Genomic DNA, 11,984 nt, shown 5'->3' on the forward strand with positions numbered 1-11,984 from the left:
CAACCAGAACTCTGTGTCAAAATCACGCCCGCCCTGTCCCAGCAGCACAACCCCTGCGATTCCCAAGTATGGGCCGGGTTCGACCGAGGGTAGACACTTGAGTTTATTATTCCTAACTGTGGGCATTTTGAAGCAGACAGTTAGTAAATAACATCAGGGGCTGGTAACACTGTGGACTTTTCCCAGAAGCCAAACAGTATTGATAAACACTTTGACTGTATTCATAATAAACTGATACGCGGACACCGCAGTTACACTCTATTTCCCACTAGTTCTAACGAGTCAATTATATTTTATTGCTCAAGACAGCTTGCTTCAAACACTCCACCACTCGTTTTAGTTGTTGTTTCATATCAAAAGAGTAAAAGAGCATGAATTGTGACCTCGATGGCATTGCGCAGAACCAGAGTAAAGTGCTGTCCGTCTTTTTACTGTGGTGTGCATTTCAAATAAAAGTGCTGCCTTAGAAGCTGTGAAAGTCATGCTTCTATTAAATCAGTTATTTGGAAATCTGTGAAATACCTGGGGAAAGTGAATCAGATAAGCATGCTGGGCTGCAAACTGCAGGGCAGGGAAAATGTACCTAGATTTGTCTTAGGATTGCTTTACTGCTGACTTGACATTTTGGTGATGGCTAGGGTTAACTGAATTAAGGGATCAAATTAGGGTTATATTTTTGGTCCCTAAAAGTCTCTTTTTTTAATTGCAATGTCTGCTGTTTGCATCCCACGGACTGCTATTTGCATTCATTGACTACAAAAATGCACTGCCTTCACAAGAAGAAGAGATGAATGAATGCAAAAATAAATCGTGATCTACATGTTAATGGGATAAAATTACATTTCGGTGGGGGGGGGGGCTTTTTAGCTGAATTCTAAAGCAAGATTGTATGCAAGTAGGCATCAAAAGTCCTTGTCTTTTAAAACGTGCATAAATATTTAAACTGTAGATCTGTCTCTGACCTATTGTGACTTCAGAGTCACAGCCGTGTCACAACTACAGTCTGAGCCGCGCAGTGTATTGATTTGGCCGGAGGCTGTGCAACGTCAGACACAGACACAGCTGTCAGCAAAAAGTCATGATTGGCAAACAGGAGGCTTTACTTTCTAGTTCAGGGCGGAAAACAAATATCTGTCATTGTGTAATTTCCTACTGGATCACAAGAAAGCAAAGAGAGTACGAAGACAACATTGTTCTTTGAGTTTTACATTGTTTATTTGACTTTTATTGTACTTTTATTCAAAACTAAATATATACATCTACTGTGCAGTTTTCAGCTGCTATTTGTGAGTCACGTGAGAATATGAATGTAAACACAGGCTGTAAATCTCTGCTTTACACCAGCAAAACACAATAATATCAATGGCACTGCTTACACTATGTCTGACTGAATAGCTCTGCTTTATTTATGTGTAAACTAGTATATCTAGCAGGTATTTTGTAAGGGTTGTAAGACACAATTAAAACATTAGCACTGAGTATTCCATTTAGATTGAATCATTTCAATTTATACATGTGCACAATAATAAACAATTAATAATGATTACTTTAAACTGTTAATATGAACAGCATAAACAGAATAAACTCTCTCCATGGATTCAAATATACATATATTTGGAAGTGCTGCCATCTAGTGGTTATAGATCAGAATGTAATTGGTAGCGTTATACTATTTCTTAAATGACTCATAATATTGTACTAAACTAGGACCTAAATGGCTGCAAACAAATACAGATATTAAACAAGTACATTCACAGCAAACAAAGGTCAGTAGAAGTTATTAACCGATGTATTTACTTTCTTTTAAATGAAATAATTCAAACAGAGAGTTAGAGCCGCTTCAATATATTGAGTTTAAACAAACCATGCCTCACATTTGCCAAAGCCTTGTAATGCCAGTCGATTTCAAAAATACAAATGGACTCGACTTTATATTCACTTTATTGCTTGACTGCTGCGAATGTATCGAACACCAGATGTATGTACACTGAAAGATCATTCGGGTTTTGTATCGATTAAAAATCAAACGTGGTCGTGAAGTCTAATATCGAGTAAGGCACACCAGACAGTCTCCGAGGCAATTAAACAGTTAAAAGATCATTTCAGTCTCTTTAAGCAAAACACAGATTGTCTCGTCCTTGATGCAGAACAGTCTGCCTTGGTTTGGCTGAAATCACTCCTGGAAGCCTTGTCCACAGACCTTGAGGCCCGAACAACAATCTGTGATGTGAAAGACCCTGGGAGATAAGAAACTTTCAACTCTTAGGAACAAGTAGTTCCGTCCTTCCCCCTTCTTTTCCACACCACTGACGTCCAAAGACCAGATAGCTTACTATCTGTCCGACTACATAATTAGAATTACAACAGCCTCTAACGCCAGCCAATCTCTTAAAAATGCAGCCGCACAACTTGGTGCCAGATTAAAAAAAAAGAACAGAAAATAGCAAGTAACCATCCAGACTGAAACGGTTTTGTTTTCATTTTGTTTCTGTTGTTGAAAAAAAGATACGTTCGTGCCCGTTCCTGCAGGTGCAGCCGCAGGCCTTGCCAAGAAAGACGCCCTGATTACTGCGCTGCGAAAACAGCTACTCTGTTTTCCTACAGCTTCTTCAAGGTCCCCAGCAAAGAATAAATTGTGACGAGGAAGTGCCTGAAGCGCTGAGATCATCGCACCGCTTCGCAAGGTAAGTTGGTTCATTTATTTGTTTATTTTATATTATGATGTTGCTAGGCCAAACTCAGAAGAAGGAAATTCATGTTTTTATTTGATCTGCCTCATCAAACTTATTTATGAGTGTATATTATATTATTATTATTATTATTATCATCTAAAAACAATGAATGCTGCATACACTTTTCAGTTGGGATTCCTGCTGATGATTAATGTTGATTCCATACGTAGCATGTGTTTCATATAACAGATTTTACATTTTGAAATAGTTTAACTGGCTTGGTTGCACTTTTCCCCAAGCACACTTCTGTGTCCTCGTCTCTCTCTCTCTTCTGAAGGAGAGGGACTCAGAAAGAAAGCAAGGAAAAAACTTGAATGGTTACCACAGTTATGCAGGGAACAGACAGGCTTTAATGCTGAGGTTTAAATCCTGCGATTTGTCTCTCCTTAGATTGAAAGGGAAGCAGGACCTCCAGACGCTGAACTCGCTGTTCCTTTTTCCTATGCATATACCTCTTTGAGAGATAGCTGTAAAGAGGCATACGGCATGGGAAAATGGGGCTGCAGAGGTAATTCACCAGACAGCAGCCTGGAGCGGCTGGCCGGGACCGTGTGGACTGAGAATACCTGGATACCTCACTGCGCCCTGTGGAGCAATCGAAGAGCACTCCCTTTGACTGCTGTCACCTTCTCTCTGGCTTTTTCTCATTTAAGATCTTACGGATAGACTTTTATTTAGTTCTGATGTTAGTAAATGTCACTAATGCACTCCGACAGACAGACACACTTTGTTTTCTACATTAAAGTATGTTTGAAACATTTCAATGTTGAACTGCTTAATAGTTCTCTGTGTGTTTTTTTCCGTTTGGCTCCCATATTTCTCCAGTGTTAATCTGTCTGCTCTGAATATATCTGACTTTTAAAGTGTACAGTCACACAAACAAATACATTCATTGGACTGTTGATTGTTTTCAGGGTATGGTCTTACGGTTATGGTTATGGTTGTTACGGTCACCCTTGATGTTTTGTGTGATGGTTACACAAATATGTCTAAGTATCGACAACTGAAAAGACAAGCTCTTGATGGTTCCCTTGTATTACATGTGACTGTGCTTTTTAATGCTGAACACAAACATGTAGGAAACAATTCCTAAATCACAAAAAAGGTGTTTACAAGCTGGTGCTTATATTTCATATACTGGCACTTAATAAATAATACATCTTTAAAGTTCTCGAACTGGGTTCCTCTTGTAAAGGCTTAAAATAAAATAACGTAATTATTATTATATTTCTTAGCAGACGTCCTTATCCAGGGTGACTTACAATTGTAACAATATATCACATTGTTTTTCTTACATACAATTACCTATTGACACAGCTGGGTTTTTACTGGGGCAATCTAGGAACAGTATATTTTATCCAACCAGCACCACATAATTTCCTGTGAAACTCACATTTCTTTGCACATTAAACGCTGTGCAGGTGTAGTATGAGTAAGACGTAATTAAATCAATATTATCTTAAAGGTTGGATTAAAAATCTGCACTGGCTCTAGCAACTGCGGGTCAGTGATGCATTTGCTCTTCTGTGACTTTAAATCATGTTTTAAAATTAAATTACAATCCTTTATTGTTCTTTACAATCTGCAGTCAGATGAACTCTTAAGCATAAGAATAATAGTGATGATGATAATAATAAAAGACAAATAATATTGCAATTTGTATAAATACACATTAATTATGACGTCTATATTTTGAATTGTTTCCCGTTAGATCTATTAGCCAGTGAAGTCTGCAAAGAAGCCAAAATCTTGCAACATATCATCCATACATTGATTGGGGTTGAGGGGGATACAGTGTTATAGATTAGCGGATCAAGAAATACAAATCCATTCCGTTATGACAGGAGCCTCACAATGTCCTTTGAATACAGTCGCTGCCTGGGTTCTGTGGTGTAATCTGGATTTGTATCTGATAACATTAAAAAGACATTATATTAGTTTGAGCACATAACCAGAGGCTCGTAATCAGATCAGGCGGCAAAATACTTCATTCTACAGGGTCTTTATCTGAGGAAAGCATTTCAGCGTGGAAATCACTATTTGTATACAAGACACTAATATGAGCAAGACCGTCCCCGCTGGGCTAATATATTCACCCTCCAGCTCAGGGGGTCCACACGTCTCAACAGCCCACTCTGGCTGCATCCAAAGTGTCTGCGGCACTTAATGGTGAAGAAAAAGACAACAGTAAGTACTGAAATGAGTCAATAAAGCACATCCTAGTACAGAGCCATTTCAAACAGAATATACCTGTTGTTAAAGGGTTCAATTACCTGCACTTTCTGTGTCCTTGAAAGTGGTGTTCCATAGAATTCAGTTATGATGCTTAATTAAAGGGAGAGGACGGAGGAGACTGGCGGCAAGTACGAGGTGAAAACAATGCTGGGGTGCCAGTGACACACATGCTGTCCTCCAGCACCGATACGCAGTTCATTTCCATGCTGTGCAATGACGTGCGCTGCAGTGCAATGGGAGATCGGCTATTGAGCTACAATACAGCTCTACTACAACACTGCGCAGTCTTTACTAACAGTTAGCCTGGCGCTGGGGTCTTCAGTGGAAAAGGGAAAGCGCAGGTAGGCGGGACTCGTCCCAGGACGTCCAATGCCGACCCATTCTCCACTTGTTGGCTTGGCTTTCATCTTCAAACATCAGCGACTCCAGCGTCGTGGCTCTGCGCGCAAAAGCCCCCTCTCACAGGTTAAAACTAGGTGGGTGGTCTATATTTGGAAAAATCAAGCTGCTGACTGCAAACAACAGTAATTTCTGCAAATCAAAGCAGCATGAAATCGAAAAATAAATGACTACAGCTGATTTGACACCATTTCTATTTGTGTGGACCTTTCATTGGACCCCGGTTCAGTGGGGGACAGATAGTGGCAGGACTGCGCCGGCTCCGAGCGCCTGTCCGGGGTGTGAAAACCTCCAGAGACTCTCTGTCTGGTTCAATGGCCCTCAGTGATCCAGAGCTAATCTCGGCTTTGATGCGTGATGTTGCTTCACACATGCAAATGTCTTACAAGAAAAGTGACAACAGAAAAAGGTGAGGATGTGAAGTACTGGGGTTTAGCGCGCACACACACACACACACACACACACACAGACAGACACACAAAGACACACGCACACAGACACAGACACACACACACACACACACGCACACAGAGACACAGAGACACACACACACACACAGACACACACACAGACACAGATACAGACACACACGCACACAGAGACACAGAGACACACACACACACACAGACACACACACACACGCACACAGAGACACACACACACACACACGCAATACTGACAGACGGAAAATACATCCCATTCAATTCAATATTTCACAAGATATCTACATATTGTAGCAATAAACATGGAAATGTCCACTGAGCCCAAAGTCCCACTGATATAATATCAGTGCAATCCAATAAAACAGACAGGACACGGTCTGAGCCCAACGTCACTGTCTGCGCAGACGCAACTGCCGGAGCAGACTTATCAAATATGGAGATTGTAGCAGCTTACGTCAAAAACACCAACACATTATAATCATTCACAGCAGCAAAGCGACTTCCATTGTAATTCATTGCCAAGTGCATCAATAGAAAGTGTCTGCAGCTGCGCAGTACCGCGGTAAAGCTGCGCAGCTGTCAACAGACTGGCCGGTTTTCTGCAGTCAGTGCAGAAACTGCGCAGACTCGCAGGCGTGTCTGAGCGCAGCCAATGGGTGATGCGAGGTGTGCAGTGAAGGCGCTGCAGGTGAAGCGTTTCTTTGACACGAAAGCTCAAAGGTTTGAGACGGTTTGTAAAGCACCCTGTTAAACTGCGCCAGTGCCCCGTCTCTCACCACACACACCAAGCATGACCTGCTATTGACTTATTTACCATGTGTTTGCTATGCACACACACGAATACAATGACTTACTTAGAGTTGTGTGCAAACTTTTATAACCGAGATGCAAGCAATTACAAGTCAGACAGGGTGACATGGCACTCAGGCGCGTTGGTCTGTACTCACATGTCTCCAGTGCAGCCCCTCCTCTGCAGATGGACGATGGGCTCCAGCTCATCCCAGTGCAGCCGCTTTTCACATGTTTCTGCCTGGGCTCGGGCTGGGAGGACAGGCGTGGCATTCAAAGCAACAGCGGGAACAGACACCGTGGTTTGTGGGTAGTGTAGTTGTTTCACACGCATCTAGAGTTGTAGTGTGTGTGTTATCTATGCATACATATTTTTTTTCGAAAACTGTTCAGATAGATTACTTTCCCTTCGTGCAAATTGTACGTAAAGACGATATACAATTATTCTTTATTCTTAATATTTGATTGATAAATATCTAGACTTTCAATCCTACTGCGTTTATAAAGAACTTAGTAGCTTATATTTAGAATAGCCTTTCAGTCGCTATAAACCCTTAACCCGAACAAAGAAGCAATCATTAAAAATCAGTCATAAATATTTTGTATTAGTTACACTGTAACATTTGTTTATTTGTGTGTGTGAGAGAGAGAGAGAGGCGTAGAAAGGATATAGACTTTCACTCGCTATAACTCCTTAACCCGAATAAAGATGCAAGCAATAATAATAATTCATAAATATGTTTATTAATTACAGTAGAAAAATATAAATTCACATTTCTCAGATAAATAAATATTTGTATATATATATATATATATATATACATACATACATACATATAAATCGTAGGGAAAATATTATTCAAACCTGATTTAACATAATTATTCCATGTTAACGTCCAAAACGCTTTAGGAGATCCAGTGCGATCCAGTTAACCAGACAGCACAAAAATCAGAAGTGTGCAAGCCTCAGTAATAGTTTGCTGGAAACAGTAATGACTGAAATGCCGCCGGGGGGAATGGCCCTGGTGTCCCGGGGATGTGCGGCATCAGAGGCGGGTAGAGAGCGGCCAGCGCCGGGCTGAAGCGGGCCGGGGGGAGGTGCTGTCCGGGGAGGCTGTGGTGCTGAACCCAGGCGGAGGCCGGGAGAGCCAGGCGGGGCAGCAGGCCGGGGCTGAGGTACTCCGCCCGCATGTCCTGCACTTCGCGCTTCAGCTTCATCCGTCGGTTCTGAAACCACGTTTTCACCTGAAACAAGGAAGATACCGTTAGATCAACGCAAGATCAAAGATGCCAAGGCCAAGCACAGCACTCGAGCCCCATCTCTCTCTTGTCAGGAATAAAGTGCAGTTTGTATCTCAGAGGGTCAGGCTGGCTCACCTGAGTTTCAGAGAGATGTAGCTTTGCGCCCAGGTATTTGTGTTTGTTGAAGGTCTTCTCCATAATTTACACATTATTAAAACATGCATTCATCTAGCCTCCACTTTAACATTGGCCAATTCGTAAAAACAATCGACAAAGCTATTAAATGTATGTAAGACTATAAAAAGCAATACTTTGAATAGTTAAATTAACTGAATTGAATTTGCAATAATTATACGGCAAACGCTATGCTCATTTATGCGTGTATTGGCAGTATTTGTAGAAGCAAGGAGCATATTGCTTACCTGAGTTTCAGAGAGCTGTAGCTTTTCTGCAATTTTCGCCCTTTCGGTGGCGCCCAGGTATTTGTGTCTGTTGAAGGTTTTCTCCAGCCTGCAGATCTGATCCGACGTGAATTTGGTCCTCGTCCTGCGCCGGGACCCTTCGCCCTCCTCTTCCTCGGGAGACGGGCGTCCGGGGGACTGAGTCTCACTTTCATAGCCCGAGGAATCCCCGCAACTGTCTGAGACTGAAATCAAAAACACCAGTGACTAATTGTAATTGACCATTCATTCACTGCCCATCAATAATCATATTATACCATAATCATGCAAACAGAGACGATACGTACCGGTTGGAGAGGATGGGTTCAACACGTCCATGATTTCTTCCTTCTGGAGGGATGCTTTCTTCTGTGTTTTGGGCAGAACCAGCACGTCTCTGCAAGCGCAGCTGGGCCGGCGAGGCACATGAGGCTTTATATGCTCCAGTTTGGCGTCTTCTTCTCCATCCTGATGCCCACAATGTGCCATCGTGTGAATGCTCTGAGATAGCCACTCCACTGAAAAGTTTCCCAGCATGGTCAATGTTTGCGTTTCAAAGTTTCAGATCTTCAATCGCACTACTGGGGGCTTTCAGAACAAGGTCTTCTTATATAGACTCTCCCCAGACCACATTTACATGTGCAAAGAGGCCTCAAAGCAAAGATAAATACTTAATGGTTGGTGTAATTACAGCTAATAGATGTCGCCATTGAAGTTCTCACACGTCCAGTAAACGCGTTAAAGACAGGCGCCGTGATGTCTGTGAGAGTCTCGGCAGGGCTTGTAATGCCGGATTGGCATCTACATGACCACCAGCAATGTGGGCTGTAGATGATGCTCTAGTTACTGTTTCACATGATAATTTATTACAAAACATCAATAACTGAATTCTACCTATATACACATTCCCTGACCACCTTCCGGAGATCTGTAATACAGCATCCCAATCTCCTGGGCTGCTCAGCACTTTTTCTCTTAGTCTTATGCACTTTTTCTAATAAAAAGTATTATTCATTATGCTACTGCCTACTCGTGTAGTGATAGCACTTATTTTGTTGTACTATTCTCCAATGCCTACCTATCCCTTTATCTAGGATTTTACTGTATAATGCCTACACTTGCTACCTCATTGTTCTTGGATGTGCTTATTTCATTTTGTACTGATTGTATTACTTCACTTTGCATTGTATTGAAATGTTTCATACCTAAACTGCAAGTCGTCCTGCATAAAGGCGTCTGTTAAGAAATAAGCAAACAAACAAATTAATAAATAATATATGCAGACGAATATACACAGGCTCTTTAAACTGTTAACTTTTAAATTGGTCAAAAGTCTAACCAGTCATGATAAATTGCGAGTTTATATATATACTGTATGGATATATCATGTATCCCATCTTCAACTATATAAAATGCATAGTAAAGAATATGTAAATATGTAAACCCTTGAGGTGGCTGATTTACAGTGAAGTCGTATGAGAAAGTTTAAGATTCGCCTTTGAGTCCTGGTGACAAGAAGATCTGAAGTGTGATCTGCCAGACTGCTGGCGCCTGTCTTACAGCCCATCAAGAACTAATGAACGGAATCCTAGGCGTGAAATACTCCTCACACTATTGAAATGTGAAGCCAATTTTTGATATCTGAGGCGTGCTGTATCTTTGAAGGCCACCTGAACACGATCCCGTGGGGAATGACTTGTGTAAGCTGTCAACTGATTAAAAAGTGAGGCACGAAGCCAAGAAGAGTGATGTTTCCATCAAATGAGACAGCAATGAATGCACAACAACTGGCTGTGAGATCATTTGTCAAAGTAGTTTGAAAACAGTTTAAATATAACATCTACTATTTTATCATTATCAAACACATATTCTCCCTCCAAGACAACAGCGAAGAGTCACGTCAAATAACCTCTGTCCTGTTTTAATTCGCCATTGTTCATTTAATTAATCATTTACTCATTATTGAATGTGATATTCGCTATTAAATCCAGTGGCGATTTCTTATCAGATCAATCTGAGATCTGTACTCTTTCTCCCTCTCTCCCTCCTTGATAGCCTTCAATGCACTACCGACCCTGGCTGGGACTTTACCTTACAGACTTGCTGGAGCCAGGCTCTGGAGGTTTGGTGATAAGTGTAGGTCCTTCAATGGGGCAGCTTAATTAGTACTAATTGTTGACCATGATCTCCTCGTTAGTCGGCGTTTGATGTGCCTCAATACAGACAAACAGAATTAAAGAGGATGCATATGAAAGCACAGCAAGGAGTCTGGGAAAGGAAACTGATCCCGCACCACGGCTCCAAAGGCATCCCTCCCCGCCCTTGAATTGACAATGACAGATCTTTTTATAATAAGAATAAATCATTGCATTTTTCATAGATAGGGTACCTTTATTCAGCACATAGATTAGATGCATAAATAATAAAAATTCTCTCTCTCTCTCTCTCTCTGTCCATATATATACAATTATTTTAAAACATGTTTTTAACATTTTGTTAATTACTTATATATCTGAATGAATTGCGCCACATTGAAGTAGTAACGATCACTAGTCCTGCTATTTCACTGAGTTAACAGCTGATCTGTCTTAACTACTTGATCAATTAGTCTGTGCAAATTATGGAAATGTATTACATTATAAATTTGATGATTTAAAAATGTCTGTTACTGATTCCTGGTTCAGTAGTTAACATTAATTAAGGCTTGGTGTGAGCGATTGGTTATATGAAAGTCTGATAGTCGGCAAAATGTGCCGGACCGTCGGAATTCCCATTATAAATCATGTAAATATGTGTGTATATATATATATATATATATATATATATATAACCGCGGTTTAGTAGATGTGCTCATACTTGGCGTCTGCACAGCGAGACGTATTACAAATGTGAGATAAAATGCTGTTTCTGTCATTATTATTAATGCAAAGAAATACATAATAATGACAGAAGCGGAACATTTTTAATAAATCACTCCTGAAACACATGTGACATGTTAGACAGAGGGCTGTTATTCGTGTCATGCGTCTGGAATGGGGATATGAAACATGACATTATTGGACTACAACATTAATTCCAAAAGGGGAAAAATAAGGCCTGGATCTCATTGCGATATATATATATATATATATATATATATATATATATATATATATATATATATATATATATATAATAAAATCCTGTGTTTTGAGTTTGTCAAGATCGTGTAGTTTGAGAAAGTGGGTTACTTTATTATATATTTCACAACCTCTTCAGTGCGCTGTCAAGGGTCTCTATGGATTCGTTTAATTCACAGTCAATACCATCCTAATAGGTTTAGATTATAAGATGATAAACTTAGTTTCAACAACCTGACATATATTGTTAAAATTCATATGTAGCTTTCCAATGCCTTGGTTTATTACTTTAATTAAACAAATTACACATTATAATATGCATTGTAATATATTGCTGTGCAATGTTTGTTTATAAGACAAAGGAAACTTGGTAAGAATTCAATAAATTGTTAGATATTTAATATTGTAAAAGAAAACAGATATTTATAATAGTATATAACTTCGGTCTTGCACACCCTTAATACATAACGACATCAATACATAATAAAGAGAGGATACGTTTTAAGATAAAACATTCTTTATTATAAACATTAAAAAATAGACTCTCTATTTACATTCATTTATATTCTCTCATAATTATATACA

General features: G+C 40.0%; 1 protein-coding gene and 1 long non-coding RNA gene across 2 annotated transcripts; one reads left to right on the forward strand and one right to left on the reverse strand.

Annotated features, from left to right (window-relative positions):
- The first annotated feature begins 2,281 nt into the window (after positions 1–2,281).
- Positions 2,282–3,511, forward strand: LOC136716140 (uncharacterized). The gene is made up of 2 exons (XR_010805123.1): positions 2,282–2,684; positions 3,123–3,511. It is a non-coding gene; the product is annotated as an uncharacterized LOC136716140 (long non-coding RNA).
- Positions 3,512–7,478: 3,967 nt separating this feature from the next.
- Positions 7,479–8,844, reverse strand: LOC136716017 (homeobox protein vent1-like). The gene is made up of 3 exons (XM_066693490.1): positions 8,589–8,844; positions 8,263–8,486; positions 7,479–7,843 (listed from the first exon to the last, which is right to left on the reverse strand). Exons 1-3 carry the CDS (start codon positions 8,815–8,817, stop codon positions 7,565–7,567), a joined length of 732 nt encoding a protein of 243 aa, XP_066549587.1. The 5' UTR covers positions 8,818–8,844; the 3' UTR covers positions 7,479–7,564.
- Positions 8,845–11,984: the final 3,140 nt, after the last annotated feature.

Source organism: Amia ocellicauda, chromosome 20 (genome assembly GCF_036373705.1).
Source record: "Amia ocellicauda isolate fAmiCal2 chromosome 20, fAmiCal2.hap1, whole genome shotgun sequence".
NCBI lineage: Eukaryota > Metazoa > Chordata > Actinopteri > Amiiformes > Amiidae > Amia > Amia ocellicauda.

What these genes read in the sequence shown, in the direction of transcription:
- LOC136716017 (XM_066693490.1), bottom strand. Translation starts at nt 8,817, where the DNA reads ATGCTGGGAAACTTTTCAGTGGAGTGGCTATCTCAGAGCATTCACACG. An exon ending in GAACCCATCCTCTCCAACCG is followed by an intron (nt 8,487 to 8,588) that starts GTACGTATCGTC and finishes TTTTGATTTCAG; the next exon opens with TCTCAGACAGTTGCGGGGAT. An exon ending in TACAGCTCTCTGAAACTCAG is followed by an intron (nt 7,844 to 8,262) that starts GTAAGCAATATG and finishes TCCTTGTTTCAG; the next exon opens with GTGAAAACGTGGTTTCAGAA.